The sequence below is a fragment of the Varroa jacobsoni genome, unplaced genomic scaffold, assembly GCF_002532875.2.
Source record: "Varroa jacobsoni isolate VJ856 unplaced genomic scaffold, vjacob_1.0 contig00833, whole genome shotgun sequence".
In the NCBI taxonomy this organism is placed as follows: domain Eukaryota; kingdom Metazoa; phylum Arthropoda; class Arachnida; order Mesostigmata; family Varroidae; genus Varroa; species Varroa jacobsoni.
The window spans coordinates 48,163-64,691 of NW_019214537.1; the positions used below are offsets into that span (position 1 = coordinate 48,163).

Below are 16,529 nucleotides of genomic sequence, written 5' to 3' on the forward strand. Positions count from 1 at the left end.
GCTCAGCGTTAATTAGCCACCAAAATTGTGTTTAGGTGTAGGGGACGCTTTGCTCTGTTTGTAGTCTTTATTTTTTTGTTGGAGGTTAAGGGCAAATGCATTATGCAGACCGGACATCACTGAATTGTGTTGTGTCCGGTACTGTGGGACTCTCACCCACTAAACCCCTGACCCCTCCATCAGCTTGGGCCATGGTTCGGGGTACGTTTGATATAACTTCGAAATATGTTTGTAGTCTATTTAACGACTGAGAGACAGTGGAGCTAACGCTCGACCTTTTTATTAGTGGGCCACAGGTCAATACACGTGTCTGAGTGACAGACATATCCTCACTTTGATTACAATAAAAACTGTGGATCCTATTATTAAGAGATCTGAAAAATTATTGAGGAACTTTACAAAGCTTTTGTGTGAGTATACGAGTACTTAATACAACTTGTTGCTAGCTTTAGTTGTTTGCTAGAAGCAAACGAGCTCTATTTTCTGCTTAGGTGGGTAGAAACAATTAGGTAGTAATGAGCACAAAATTACAGTAGAATAATACATTTAAACAAAAACAACAATTTATTTATAACGGATCATAATTTATCCAAAAATTGTCCCTCAAATGTAGCAGAAGGTACTATTTTATGTAACAGTACTGCATAAGTGTCTAAATCAACAACTGTATCATAGCTATTTGTTTAGGGTTCTAGATTCGAAATTAAGCGTAGATTTACTTTATTTTATGCTAACGACCAACTGTGTGAGACACCGCTTAACAACAAGTACAACATCTAATTTTAAGCCGATTTAGTAATTACATGTTTTCCCGTTAAAGTACTAATGATTATTTCTCTAACTCGAGAATAATAGTTTAAAAAAGCTAAAGCTCCGTTATAATTTTGAACAGCGTCGTCTTAAAACAGATATCTTGTGAGCTTGAGCTACCCTTTGCCTCACATGCTGCCAACGTAACGCGTCCGAGTCTTATGTACAGTATTACTTAGTTAGTACTAATTAGCCAATAATTATCCCGTTCAGGCATCAAAAGGTACGTTCGGAAGCTCACTAACCTAACAGCCACTAAATTTTGCTATCCCAGGCCGATAAAAGGCTTCCTTTGACTCTCCAAAGTGCGAGCACTCTAGAGACCACAGCATTACTTCGCTGTAGGGCTCTTCTATTAAAGCCCCATTTGTTTCAGTGTAGCTTCCTCCTCGGGCATTACGCCCCGTAATCGTCGGTTGGTTTGCTCTATTTTTCCCTCTCTGCTTAGATAACTACGGAATTACCTTACATGTTTTAGGTCTAGTAGCCAAACATGTTACTACTGCACCACGGAGAGAATAGATGATCCCAGCCTAAGGTGCACGAACATGCTTGAGGTAACTAGTAGCCGTACATTTACTGCGTGCTGTGTCCACGTCCGTGTGAAAGTGTTTACAGTTTTTTAGAGCTCATTTTGAAGAAGTACGGCTATGGGAATCTGTGATAACTCATCGTATCCTATATTTCTATAATTGTGGTATGGCTGGATGCTGTGACCACAAGAAACTACCGTGCTCCGACACAGAGTTATAATCCGAATACTGAAAATGCAGAAGCCAGGTAGATTAGTTTGCGTGAATTGACTTTAGGTCAGTTAAAAAAAAAAGTGTCCACGTATTTCACGTGTAATTCATGCGGTTCACAAAAAACACGCTTGGAGCAAACCGTCGTTCTAGGCAAGACGTAGTCTGATCTCTACCAGGCGAGGAGAATCGATTTCGGTGGGGATCCGACTTGTCTGCTACCATGAGACACTTGCCAAAAATGAAACAATAAATACAGACCATTACAGAAGCATTTCGCGAATGGTAGGCATATAGCTCTTGTCCTGAAGCTGCCAGAGCGCTGGGATTGGTGCGCAAAAAATAAAGAAGAATACGTCCAACGCATATTGAAAAGGCCGTTCTAGCTTAGAGGCCATCCAATTTCAAAGTCCATCGACTTCGCTTGGAATAACCTAATACATGCGAATTGAATTTTTTTCTGGGTGGAATAGGTAAGCCCTATCGATGTAAGTATTTTATGCTTACACAAAAAAGGACGACGCCTTCCATTCCATGACTAAATATGAGGTTTTGTTTTTAGCGAATGCCGAAAGGACAAACTTTCCAAGTAGATCAGAGACGAAATTTATAGTAGCTTCGTTTTATGATAGAATATTCTGGACAAGTAAGATCACAACATGAGCTAATTCAACCTGGACCGAACGCGTATAATGATTGATCACCCATTAGTTGGTTGTTTTTTTACCGATTCCATAATGGAATTATTACTTTCGATGACTGATTTTAAAGTACCAGTAACAAAAATATGACTAACTGGCTATTTGAAAAGCGTCATAGAAAATTATACCGCTGCTTATAAGATGTTCTTCTAAGTAATGCAAAAGTTCGGCAGTTTTATCTATACGCTCAGTACGCTCTGCTCAAATAATGGCCGTCCACGATTCGGATGTCAACAATTCGGTTGTTGTTTCATTGATGGTTCATTTAATTGTTACCATCTGCGTAAGCCAGCAATGTAGACGGTATACGGGTAATTAACTACAGTCTATAGGAATCCGGCAATTGCAGAAATTTCCCCTTATCTTTCCTGATCTACCTTTCGGCGTAATTCTCCACGTGATAGCACTATTTAAGACAGTTAGTGGGTGCCGCTTTATTAGCTGATGTCACGAATCTTTTTTTTCACGCGTTTTAGTTACGCCCCAAATTACTTGCGTCCTGTTCCATTGCAACCTATCCCGTCCAGACAACTCGTATAGAACAGAGTCCTATTCTGATCTCAGTTAAATAATGTGTATATTACATCTGTAATATATTCTAAATAATAGCGAAACAGTTAATAGGAGCGAAATTAAGCTCGACATCATACCTAGTACAAATCAGTCAGATCATTTCCACTAAAAATAGAACTATGACGTACGTTTCCTCTCTGTCAAACTATATTATTTGATCAATATTTATTAATTGTTCGGCCCCCATTAAGGTCGATGACTATGATATGAGCTCTGTTATAGTCAATGCCACCAGCAGCTGAGCGTTTGGTTATGAACATCTATCTCAGACAGTGACACTGACGGCGTTGCTGTTGTAGTTTGACGATGACCTTATGGTCTTGGGTTCTATATATACTATATAATCTAGGTTCGAATCCGGGCGTAGACAGACACAGAGCTTTCCAGTCGTCTGCTCGATGCACAGCTTGAAACACAGAGATTCTCGCAATTATATGCAGTCCTCATAGTTTCTATCAGATATTTCAGCTCTGAACTAATTATCCAGCAAAAAAAAAGTCAAACTATTACCTCGTAAGCGTCAACTGTAGCCTTTTTTCGGTGAAGCATTGGCAATCGATACTATTTGTTAAGTAAGGCTGAATTATGAAGCAGTCTGCTACGTCGACACCATCCACCACCAAAACAATTATTGCTATGAGACCATTCTAGTTCATTCAAGCTTCTAGCCCGAGCTTTTATAAACTAGATACGAGCTTAGGAAAAACGCGCGCCGAAATACCAAAGTCAACTCCAGTTGTTTTAAGGGCATTACTACGTCAGCATTTATTAGGGGGTGAATTGAAATGTATAAGCGTATAAGGTGAACATGTAGCTGCTTCAGATCACACGTTTTTCCTATTTTACTAACACGTGTAATCGGTCATAAGAACGCACTTCCTTCTTTACAGAAGGGATAACATGTAAGAGACCAACAAGATGTGGCTTAAATTTATCCGCATTATTCAACGAAATACCTTTGTAGCTCATTGTTTTAAGGAAGAATGACGCGTTCTGCACGCTTCTATCATTATTTACTCTCGGCAAAAAAACAACTTCAGCTTGATATGGACAATATTTGTTACATTTACACGGCATAGACGCACCAGCGATTGCCTTGTCCGTTATCGACACGAACAATATGGCTACATAGACTTCCAGCTGTTCTTCCATCAGCTGCCACGTCCAGTCTCGAGACGGACAATCATATGTTACCTTCCTCTACGCTTGGAAACACAGCCTGAAACTGTCTGAAGTCGCGCTTTTGCCCGATTCGATACGCATCGAAATATTAAATAATTCAAATGCGAACGTATGGAAAAAAGGACAGGAATCAACGCAATTGGTTCCTTTCCACATATCGCCATATAAATCATAATAGTTATAATTAAATAGACTGGTCACGCACTATCGCTTGTCGTTCTCAAAACCCTACATCTACCTAACATGCTTCAAGCAGTTAGCTTCTCTAATGTGTACGCCTGCCAATAAAAAAAAATCAATTACATACGTACCTAAACATCAAATGTTTCCATCTTTTCTATACTAAAATGAACAAGTGAATTTTATACTACTTCATAAATAATGTTGGTGTTTCTTCGGTTTCTATCCGCGAAACACAAAACCCACGTGAGCCTGGTAGAAGGGAAAATAGGTAATATACGAAACAAAATAAAAACACAATACAGAGACCATTCCAAATACCGTTGTAGCACAATATCATTTTTGCTAAAATAAAAGGGAAAACTATTTTCTAAAATAGTATATCTTAAAATAGCATGCGTAATGAGCTAGTTTAGCGGTTATAAGCGGGAGGGGGCATCTTGGATTGGAACACTTGACTGCCATAGTGATTAAATGATTCATCTCAAACGATATTCACCTTCATGTCAGTCCTGTCCGTCGCTAGTTTTTGTCCCGTCTGAGCAGGCAGTTTCAGGACGACTAGTATAAGCGCATGCGCATCTCCGGGCAATGTCCTCTATTGAAGCTCGATCTATATCCGGTTACGTTTGCATCGGATAGTGTGCATGTAGCTGTCAGCAATATGATAAATTATGTAGATCATTGAGCCTTACTGGATTTTGCAACAGAACCAATGTTTCGCATCTCTCTCTATCCAAAGCATTGAGCCCATAGTTCTTCTACTCACGGAGGATTCTTGTTCAGCCACTGAAACTAGGTAACATTGTATTTGTATTGCACTTGAAAAATGACCGCTTGGGAACATCAAACTTGCTTACGCACCAATTAAAGGAAACATGTGGTAGTCTAGGCTTAAAACCGGGCGCGTACACGTTTTGTTTTGTAGTGAAAGCCAGCCGTTTGAAACAACGTCTAAAGGCAATTTCCGGTGTAAAACTCGAGTTAAGTGTCCATGGTCTCATGAACCGACGTAGAGCGACGTTTATTAGAAATATATAAGTAGATTCAAAGGTACTTACATTTTCACACTAACGAGCTCCGACGATATACTCATTACGTCGACTCCAGCTAAAACCTCAGAATGCCCAACTTGTGCTACTTAAATTATAAGTATGCCCACTCAGCTTCACGAGGTCTGTGTATCATCGAACAGCTGATAGTTCAAATGGTCATTTGCCATTAGAGGGCTTCGTAGGTCCATAACTCGCGAGAACGACAATAACGAGATGGTGATCGTGCGGTCGACATCGCAATACGACCTACGGTAAAATATTGTCCTGACTAGGAAGCCACCCTGGCTGAAGGTACAAATGTGGACCCGGTTCAAATACCAATGGTGTCGTTTGCGACGCTAACATTTTACCGTTTCGTCAAAAGTGTTTTCCCCTATGCTGAGCTGTTTTTTGAGCGAGAAGCATTTCGACGCCATGGAGATTGTTCTCGAACAGATATTGAATTGTTCCTTCAGGTTCTGGCTAGCGCTGCTGAAACGGCTGATTTTCTTGAGGTACGTACACGATTGTGAGGTAAATATAAATGAGATATATGCATAGCATATAAAATGAAATAGACAAAGTTTGCACAGAATGGATTTTCTGTTTCAAGGCCAGGAGATATTACATCAGTGAAACATGTGCTGACCCACTTCAATGCGCTTAAAGACCACCGTTGCTTGGTTTGCTATTACAGAACGTAATCACAATGCGTCTAACAATAGGGGATTCTACACGGATAAGTTATTCGGCTAGTGGCATTTACGATGCGGTCCGTCATATTCCTCGGCTACGTGGTACGGAAGCCTTTATGCACAGATAAATCAAGTGGGAATAAAAGAAACGTAGATGTATCTTCTGCGTCTCGGGCCTGGCTCTCGGAAATTTTAAACGTAGCTTTACGTACCATAATTACCACGCCCCTAAATGAGAAGCAGTGCTTTCCCTTAAATTCTATTAACTATTATTAGTGTAAAAGCACATCTAAGACAGAAGGGCACGTTTGCACTGGGGAAATAATTTCTACCAACTATAAACGCTTTGCTACAGGAATAAGAACTTCAATTAAATGTTAAGTTCCATTCATTGTGACTAATCTGCGCGTAAAGGTAAGGAATTTAGTATTAACTGGTTCAAAATAGTGTAACCGCACAAAATAACCGCATACCATTCGTAGGAGGTATTATGAGTTTATTATAAGAGTATCAAAAAATTAGAAGAATCTATATATTATAATTCGGTGTTCAGTGATCAGGTCTCGCAATATGACAATTTTAATTAATCCTATTGTAGTTTTGCGGAACTTGAGCAACCTTCATTTTGCTGATGTACGCTTTGCGTGAAAGCTGAGTCGCACTTACTCTGTGTTACTTCGCTGTTTCAGCAATCATCGAGTCCTTTGTGGGAAGCTTCTCGCTGGAAATAGTTGGCTTCGCCGAAGAAGCCCATGGCAACTACAGCCATGATCTCTGCCATGGAGAAAAGGTACAAAATGAAATTATCACGGTGACCTTTCAATATGGCGAAAGTTCGTACGTTATTAGCCCAAGAGAGCCTCCAGCTGAAATTCCGCTACGGGTTGACAATCTATTTCCGTACGATTTTGAGCTTCATCTAGAGAGGAGGGCTGTGGGTAATTCCGTCCAGCACGGGCAAGATCGGCTGCCAGTCGAAGTTCTTCCTCTACGAGAGGTGCGGATAACTGACGACGCGGTGACAGGTTATGAGGATCACACAAGCGTTGAACTTAGTTTTGCTTCATTCAATAGTCGGATGTATCGGGTTATTGTAAACGTCATGTGGCGTCATCGATAATAAATACATATTATAGTGCTTCGAGGTAAATGCCTGTATGTTAATTGTCATAGTATTTATAAAAACTGGTGCTGTCTATTGCAAGCCTTAAAGGAAAACTTTGAAAACGACTGAAAAAAATCATTCCTCATAATGAATCGGTCATAGGGTTTTTTATTCGCATAAAAATTTCTATTTTTTTTTTTCTTTTAAACAAGTTTTGAATTACGTACTCGACATTGGACGTTAGCAGTTGCCATCATTTGTGACGCAGGGCGTGAAGACCTAAAAACATGAGTACCTATCTGTCTTTCGATTGTAATATTGAAGGTTTATTTATTTATTTATTTATTTTTTTTAATCATTTTTCCGATTATCGCGTATTACGAAAATGTAAGTAATGCTAAACATATTGTACCGATTAGTTAGGATAAGTTCGAAAACCCATTTTCTGACAATTTTAAAAAGCTACAGGCGCACAATAGCTGCATCGAACAGTTGTCTTTACGGTTACTATTATCTATATTTGTTAGTTCTTATGACAAACACAGAGCCCTTTACGGCGAAGCAAGTTAATCACTATATAGAACACCGGAGAGTTATGTTACGAGTCCTAGAATCGAATTAAATTTAAAAGTTTTTGAGATAGTTCCCGTATGGGGTTTATTAGAGAATACAATTATTTATGGGAAGTACCTCCGCTCGTTTCCTCAATTCATTAATACTCATCGGACACTGTCTGGTCCTAATTATGACCAGGAAGATCCGCGTTACATCTGACGCGGCCGAGAGCGTGTTAACATGTACTCCCAACTGTGCTACTGAACAGCGTTGTTACAAAACGTGACAAATGGAGTCATGAATCAGCAGTACGCTGAAAAAAAGATTCCAAACCGGGTCGTATTCTAAAATTGGCCGAATTTTTTTATATCCATTGGATTGACACATATAGCTGTTGCTCTTAACTAACCTATACGAAGTAGAAGTATCGCTATAAAAAAAATATTTAGGTTTCAGCAGAAACTGAGCTTCTAACGCGTAAACGAATATATTAAAACTTATAGTAAATAACAAATAACATTTCTGTCGCATTGCCATATTTAGCCTTGCCAAGCATTCAAAAAAAGCAGAGCAAAGCGCGCCCTCCGAACAGTAAAGTTTCTACCTACGTAAAAAAAACTAATGATGACAACCGAGGATGCCGAGATGCAGAATTACAAATGAATCTATACGATTATTAAGTCATTTATTGAGCTATGAAAACAATTCTGTTTCAATTAGCCGTTCTGATCATTCATAACTTAAAAGTTCCCCACATGGCACAGTTTTATAATAAAAAAAAAATGTAAATTACACATGAAGTCCATTTCCTCTAGTGTAATGCTCGATACCCAACTCAACTGCGGTTCAAGCTGACGAACTGATCGTAGGTTATTTGCAATTTCTCCTAAAGATCGTTACTTCGAATTATACACCTCATCGTAGAACAAATAAAATGATCTAAGAACGCCTTTTTAAAGAAACCCACAGTAAATTCGACAATGAATAAATGGTCTATGCTAGCTAGAATTAATAATTAGGCAAAACTGACCGAGATACCATTTATATCTGATTTGTTTTTTTCACTGTCGAACTTTATTTCGTACCAAAGAAATTAAAGAAGATTTAAAAAAATGCGCTTGAGAAGTTCTAAGGACACTTCGGAGTTTAAATAGCGTGCATTGAATAGTTAAGTATTTATCTATAATGGTGTTCCAAATTAAAGATTGTCTTTCACAGAACGTATCTATAAGACATTTGGTTTTATCTCCAAACAATTGTCTTTGCTAACTATATTTTCTTTTTTTTTGGCAAAAGAAAATATTATCTGAAAATCTGAATAGTATTTAGGCAGCAACATCGCCCAGGTTACTAAAAATCAACTATTGTGTTGAAATTTACCGTGTTCTTGCTTTCGTTGAGTAATAATATTAAAATATCTGACTGTTACCTGACAAACCTGAATAGATATAACTGATCTATATCAAATGAATATTGCTCTTCTGATTAATTTCCAGCTGTTTAACTAGGAACTATATGGAAGACGACAAGTTAACTGTATTTTAGTACATCGTTCCTCACTGTGTTCAAAGCGTCCGGTAAAAGTGTCCTTAGGCAAACGTACATATATTCCGGCTATATATAATTGAACCAATTAGTTCGAGCATGTATGCGTCGAATAGACATCTTGGTCCAGCAATTGGTCATCATCGGGGGTCTAGGCATAATGATGCTTCAAATTTTCCATCAGGTTTAACTGCCGACTAGAAACCTGGCCTGCCCCCAGTCGAAAAGAGGCACATCTATGCCTTCCCTAAATTTGTTAAGGGAAAACATGGTCTTATCGTGTCCTCATTGAGACATGCTGTGCTGAGTGCATACGCTACGGCGGAATACAACACCGACAAATTGTGATACACATATTCCATGTGGACACTCCCTATAGACACAACTGTGTGGGCTCTATTCGAACGCACAAATGTCCACACGGATCGCTAACGGCCAATAGCTGCTAAATAGCCCTCACCCACGAAGTTGTCCATACGCTCTCAGTTTATTCAAGGTTTACGTGTTCGCAGCAAATGTTATCTACGAAAGGGGTCCGTTGTTTAAGAAACGACGATCACACGACGAGTCAAACGAATCTCAATGGACGGCATATCCATTTTTCTTCATTGTTAACGTAGTGCCACTGGGTGCTATGGAAGAAAACAGTGTCATAAATAGGCAACTGCTTTCATGAGTTAAGTGTGTCACTACGCTAGGCCGTAAGTGGTAAGACTGAGCGCGAAAATGAGTTCACGGATTAATCAACTGGCTAATGGAAATTCATTCCATCTAATCGCTGATATATTTACTAACTTTGACAAGTTTGTCATGTTTGCTAATGGGTTTATAAGCTTTAAGTCGAACTGCTTTTTCAGCCTTACCTGTGGTGCTAGTTTCCGCTAAACGATAACTAAGAGTTATCAACAAAGTTCCAGCAGAGTTAGAACATAGAGGATTATGGCCATTTCTTATCTTGCGCCTCAAGTCAGATCCGCATACATCCTATTGTGAAAGGCCTCTCGACTAGTAATTAAATAGGCGCATAGGAAATTCACTCTGGCACCTTCGACTTGCAGATGACTAAGAACAAATGGCGCGTTCCAGGTTCTACCTTCAATGGTGACAGGACAAGTTCCCAGCTCCAAAAGCGTTCGCTTTCGCAGTCGTCAGTAAAGAAGGTATCAACTCTATCGAGCAATAGAGTTTCCCGCTTCAGTCGACGGCGCCTGCAATCAAAATGCTTGCAGCATTCGCGCCGTCAATAATTTGCGTCATAGCTGCGTTCTCCTGTTTCATGTTAACAGGAGCCATAAGCCTTTCAAGATGGGTAATAGAACGATTTGGTCGTGGCGGGCCAAACAGGGCGGACCGGTACGTGGACAAAACTTTCCTCTTAACAAACTTTTAACAATAAACTGAAAAGTAGGAACAATAATAATGCGACCAATAATAGCTAAAGATATAGTAACATTTCCTCGAGTAACCGTATTTTTTAGCCGGACTCAAAGTTTGAAAAAATGAAACTTTAATTTTTTCGACTTGTTTACATTTTTCACTATAACTATTTATTTATTTATAGATAATTTAAAAAAGCATATAACCTGCAGTAGGGGACATTATTTACGTGTCGCGTAATATTTAGGTCAGTTGTTGATATGTTTCGAACGATGAGATGACAAGTACTTCCCACGTCGGCAGTTTTCTTGGCTGCTAATGTTTTTGAAGTATTTACAAATTTATAAGTAAAGTGAGAGGTCTCCGTGTTTCGAGTTTGACATCCGGTATCGCCGTTACTCATTCCATGAGACGGCTGGCTTCCAGCACGAAACAGAGTCTGTCTACGCTAGAACCTAGAACACAGCGTGTCCCTAATGTTAGCAAACAACTGCATTACCCGCTAAGCTAACATGGAGTCACAGGTCCAATAAAGGTCCAACAAGATTTTGAAATACTATATAAAAGAAGTAGTTAGAGTAAGCTATCAGTTAAAGTAGTCTGTAAAGTCGTCCCAACGAAAAGTGGTTTCAGCTAGTCATCGATGTACAAGCTGTTTACTCTAGCCCAAATAGGAGTGTTGCAGGCCGATAAGTGCACGCATGCAGGGTAGCTGTTTCTAAAAATTACATTGTTTCTGGTAATTCGAAGATTAAAATCGACCTGTTACTTGTCTGTGTGCTAGAACATTTTGAGGCTTCCTTGAAAGCGATTTATTTTGCTTACGTTTCAATAAATCGATATATCTCCTGTCTTGTTTTGTGTGTGGTCCTTAACATAAGGATCTGGATCGAGGTCGTTAAGAATGCGGTGCCTGTACCAGCAGCTAATCTCTCACAGATCTGCATCGATATACCAGATACAAGCAAAAAATACCACTCAATCTACGGCCCGCATTGTACGTACCAACAACCAATGATCCATCCGTTTGATATTGAGTAAGTACAATTATAAATGTAAGATTAGCAAAAAAAAAAAAAAAGAAACACTCTCTATTGCGTAGAAAAATTTATTTGGCTGTTCAATCTGAGTCGTGCCAAACACTATTTACTCCAATTCAAGATGATGTCATTTTGAAACAGTACGATATTCTGCGATACGTCCTTTCGATACGTTCGGGATACACCTGTACACATTGAAGTGTGACGACCGTTACTTCGAAATCCTCTCTCGAGTTTCCGGCAAATGAGTTCTAGTAAGTCACAAATAATTTAGAAAGTCCATGTAGGTTGTTTATGAATGTGCGATATTCATCTTGCGATTGCAGCGGCAATGCAACTCACCGTATAAACTTTTTGAAGATTCTACTAGCAGAAACATCGTCAGCCGTCAATTCAACTAACTCGAGAGAGAACATTTTAAACTCGAGAATGGGTCTCTTCGTCGTTATAGAACCCCCGCTGCGAGAGTGAATTAGGGGCAGCGGTGGAAGCCGGATTGTCCCAAAGTATACTGCTGTAAGCACACCGATTTAATAATAATTGATTAACCGATAATTACACTTGTTTACCTCGGCAAAATCAATAAAGTAAAAAATTGGACAGGTGGGTGTCGCGTAATTTAAGCACACAGAGACGCGTGCTTCTCTTTGTCTTCAATTTGCATCAACAGGATACTCATATACTGAATTTTAACTTGTGACAAAAAATAACTTATCTATGCTAACTGTAAGCGGTCACCGCATACTGTAAGAATCAAGGTAGAAATTTTTTTGGTAAAACGAGTTACAATTAGGAACTTTTCAGCATAGGCGCCGGGTATTGCTTTCATATATTACCCTTTTTGTCAGAATCCCGACAACTCCTTTCAAATCTCAACCTGATGTCAAAAGAGCTTTCGAAACAGCAACGGGATTAGATAAGTTATTATTTAAATGGCCAAAGAATCATACGTTACTATACTACAATCGAAAATCAAAAAGTTGATTATTCGAAGTTTGCTAGGTTACGTTTCTTTTCTACGCGACCCATTAATTGGGCAAGATGATAATTAGTCGAGTGTTGTCATTGCTTTCATTTAGCATGTGCTGGAAAAAAGTTCACATGATAGATAGAATAGAAATGGAAAAATATTTTCTCGCAAAAACTTCCACATTCACGAAATGGTGTTCACATGAATCAACCTTAACCAGAAAATGTACATGTATACGTAAATACACATAGTATATACATAGCTGTATATAAAGAGTGCCTTAGAAAGTGTGCTGTGTACACATTACGTCTACTACTGAAGTTCACTGCAAGACCGACCACTGTAAAGGGAAAAATTGCAAATTTTCAACAGAGTGAAGTATCTGCACACTGCTGTCATGATGGTGAGAATCCTTCAAACAGGTGCTCTAGGCCAGAAGATCATTTGCCGTTCTCCAAACCTAACACCAATGAACGTTGTCTTGTCAGGTTACCTTAGAGATAAAGTCAGTAGCAGAAATGCGTCAATGCATCGAATAAGTTATGCTTTGAAGCTTGTCAACACCACCGATATCATCAGCCGTGTATTGACCGAGACAGCACCAACTTTTGAAATCTAAGCTGGAACAAACCGTTTTATGCAGATTCATTTGCATTTAAAATATTAATGATACGTATACTTTATGACTCTCTGTATGTCTATACAACATAACACACTGCAAACAACGGCCTTTCTGGCGCTCTCTTAACTAATTTCAACAAGTATATCATATTCCATAATATACAAACGATAAAAAAAAAACTATGACCTTTTTTTCTTCTCGTTTTACTTTTGTTAATTGTTTAGCGTTTCCACGGATTTCTGTTAATGTCTATGAAATAAAATCACGCAGAGGCATCAATCAATGAAAATCGTCGCGTTGGAGAAACGAGGATGGTGGTCTTGGGGTCTACAGGTAAGTAACAGCGTATTTTTACACTAATATGAAGCAAAACTGGCCATATTCGTATATATATATATATTGGGTTAGTATCTTTAAATACCAAGTGACAACGCATTAAGAGCTTCGGCTCAATGGCGTTCGCAGAAGAGCCACTACCATCTCTCCTAAAAAAACCCAAGTCTCGTGTAACTCTTATAGTGACCCCCTACGCGTTAGGACTAGTCCTGCCTAGCATGTATAGACAAGGTGGGGCAAAAGTCCTTTCACAGATATATCGAAACAAAATATGACCATATATATCTACGTCTTGGCAAGGTCGCTCTCGCTGCGTAAGAACGAGGTATTATTCGAATCAGGAGCATTTGTGCCGGTATTACTATGTTGTCGTTATTAACCCTACCGCTTCTTCGACCACTTCAGCGGTTCTCGAATTGATCAACCTTCGAGTTCGGACGCTTCACCCTCGTTACCGCCAATTATAACGACAACACGTTCGTACTAGCACAATGTATTCGCGCAGCACCTAACTTTCATATAACGATAACGACCGAAATAGCTAGGATTATCGGTACGAGCATATATGTATATACATGCAATGTGTACTTGTAAAGCGATTTCCTCTTAGCCATTACTTGGATCGTTCTGGATACGAATTTTAGCCTATTTCCATTGACTGCATTTGGTTATGAATCGGAATACGCTTTTTCCCCTGAAATTATTTTACAGCTTTTCCAAAAATCATATTATACTCCTAAATGACTATATATATATATATATATATATATATATATAGAGTTGGAGCCGACATTTTTTATATTCAAAAGTATAACTAACTGAATATGCGCACTATAGTAGGTCCTTACAACTGTTCTATTACGTAGACATGCAGTCACTAAATGTCGATTTTACCTTTATTACTTAATTGACTGTTTTTTTTTTTAAATAGTATTACAAAACCGAATATGCGCTATTTTGATCGATCACTTTTGCCATTTTTTTAGTGACGAATATAATGTCATTACTGCAACACTTTTTGCGGATGTTGGAAACAAATTCTGAGTAGTGATCATCGTATCTGACCACTTAAACTAAATTAGTAGAGCTCTACAATGAGCGAAATAGACGATGGTCGGATAATGCAAGATCGGAGCTATATAGACAGCTTCTCTAGATTTTTGCCGGATAGCTGAAGATGTATGTAGTTTGGCATTGCCGTGGTGGAGGATGACGCCTTTTTTTGTTTAATATTCCAGTCGATCATTTAAATGGCTGACCGTAATTTTGTTAATTGTTAACAGTAGAAATCCTAATTAGCCGTTTTTTTAATAATAAGCCAATAATTTTAAAGCTTACGATTTTTTCCAGTGTCACCAAACGTAGTATGGAGCACATAGAAATGTGTTTTTTTTTTTTTTCATTCGCACATTATGATCGTGTGTGGTCCACTTTTTATCGCATGTGACTAACTGCTTTAGAAGCGGCTGGATTTTGGTGCGAAACTGCAGGGTTTCGCAGATGGAAATACAATCAAGTAAATTCTTCTACATCAATTTGGATGACAGCCACATGATGGAATACTTTTTGTATCTAGTTGTCTTCGAATGGTGGCGGATATTCTGTTTCTTGGCCAGTAATTTTATCAACTGTTCCCGTAGCTGGTCAGTGACTACTATATATATATATTGTAAAACGTGATGTAATTCATGAAAAATGCGTATTGATGACCTTATTATATTATAAGTGCCGACAGGTCAGACATTAGTATAGTAATAATAGTTAGTTACAATACTTAAGAGCGTTCCTATGCCGAAGCACGCCTATTGTGTATTATACGTCGCCAATGTTCTCTATAGTAGTACCTATTTTCTATTTGCATCAGTTACACTGTTGACATCAACCGACTTTCTACTACACGTTAACCGCAGACCGGATATTCAATGTAAATTGTTACTTTCCAGATACATCGGTATACCCTTGTAGCTCCTCAAAACAACTTCTCAATATCTAGCAGGGATATACAACTTGTAAGCGATCCTTTTTGGGACAACTTCGGCTCGGCGAGTGTTTCTACGAATGCTGACGCTTCTAAACGAAAAAGCTGTTCAACGATGTTGTTATAAAAGCCTCTATACGTCTGTGATCACAGTGAAACCACATTATAAAAGAACGGCTATCGAAGTTAACTGAAAATGGCGAATGTCCTCCTATGATTTGGTTTCCAGTGGTCGAACATTATCGAGTTTAGTCGAGCAGCTGTTGAAAATTCACGCGTTTACATGGTCGGTTTGTCCGACTGCTCCCTATTACTATCTATCAATTTGTTGGTTATCAAACTTCATTAAAAAATCACGTTGTCCATTTTTTTAATGAATTACGTGCGCCTATAAAGCATCACGGAAGACTCTCTATGAACGCCTACAAATGAATGAATGCATCACTTGTGCAAACTATTCTCAGAATTCATACAAAAAAAATGAATTTCTGCATTGTGACTTGTTTAACTCTACGCGGAAGTCAATGATAACTTGGTCTTTGAGGAGGATGGAAGCGTTAGTTTTGCAATTAGAACAATGACCATAGATAACATGCGAGCTTAATGTTCACTAGCCGTCTATGAACTGTTTCTCCGTGTAATAAATGTGCGGAAAAGTCAATGATGTGCGTACCGCTTTCGTTGTTATTGGATAACGTATTTATCCTGAGGTCAATAATGACTTGATATGTGCATTATAAATACAAACGATAGATTTCATTGGTACGCATGAAATGGTAGACGATTCGACCTTTTATTTTTCCGTATTTTATCATTTGGTTGATATTTCATTTACTAACGATTTTTCTTGTGTGAGCCAAAAAAAATTGTGTATAGACTTGCACACCTCTAGAACTCGAAATGGAATTTTACGCGCCATATAATAGCACAAAATAAACTTGGGGCATTTTAGTGGATTTCGGATAGTTTGGAGCTTTTCAATCGCCGCCCTCGCAACAATCTAGCGTTTATGTCTGTATACACTAAAACGGTGTATGAAGTATTGGCTAAAAATAAACGATTGGACGGCTGGATATGTGCGTT

General features: G+C 38.7%; 1 protein-coding gene and 1 long non-coding RNA gene across 9 annotated transcripts; one reads left to right on the forward strand and one right to left on the reverse strand.

Moving 5' to 3' along the window:
* The first annotated feature begins 549 nt into the window (after positions 1 to 549).
* Positions 550 to 16,519, forward strand: LOC111271655 (uncharacterized). 8 transcript variants are annotated; one of them, XM_086972991.1, is made up of 9 exons: positions 550 to 1,367; positions 5,415 to 5,738; positions 5,921 to 6,020; positions 6,608 to 9,831; positions 10,210 to 10,476; positions 11,382 to 11,537; positions 11,867 to 12,056; positions 13,357 to 13,465; positions 15,412 to 16,519. In XM_086972991.1, the coding sequence occupies exons 2-4, from the start codon at positions 5,565 to 5,567 to the stop codon at positions 7,036 to 7,038; spliced, it is 705 nt and encodes a 234-aa protein (XP_086829117.1). In that variant the 5' UTR covers positions 550 to 1,367; positions 5,415 to 5,564; the 3' UTR covers positions 7,039 to 9,831; positions 10,210 to 10,476; positions 11,382 to 11,537; positions 11,867 to 12,056; positions 13,357 to 13,465; positions 15,412 to 16,519. The 8 variants fall into 8 exon arrangements, with proteins under 8 accessions (XP_086829117.1, XP_086829119.1, XP_086829114.1 ...); XM_086972993.1 differs by having other exon boundaries at positions 11,382 to 11,497; XM_086972988.1 differs by lacking the exon at positions 11,867 to 12,056 and having other exon boundaries at positions 10,182 to 10,476.
* Positions 1,374 to 5,394, reverse strand: LOC111271657 (uncharacterized). Its single transcript, XR_002687006.2, has 3 exons — positions 5,251 to 5,394; positions 4,689 to 4,984; positions 1,374 to 1,571 (listed from the first exon to the last, which is right to left on the reverse strand). It is a non-coding gene; the product is annotated as an uncharacterized LOC111271657 (long non-coding RNA).
* Positions 16,520 to 16,529: the final 10 nt, after the last annotated feature.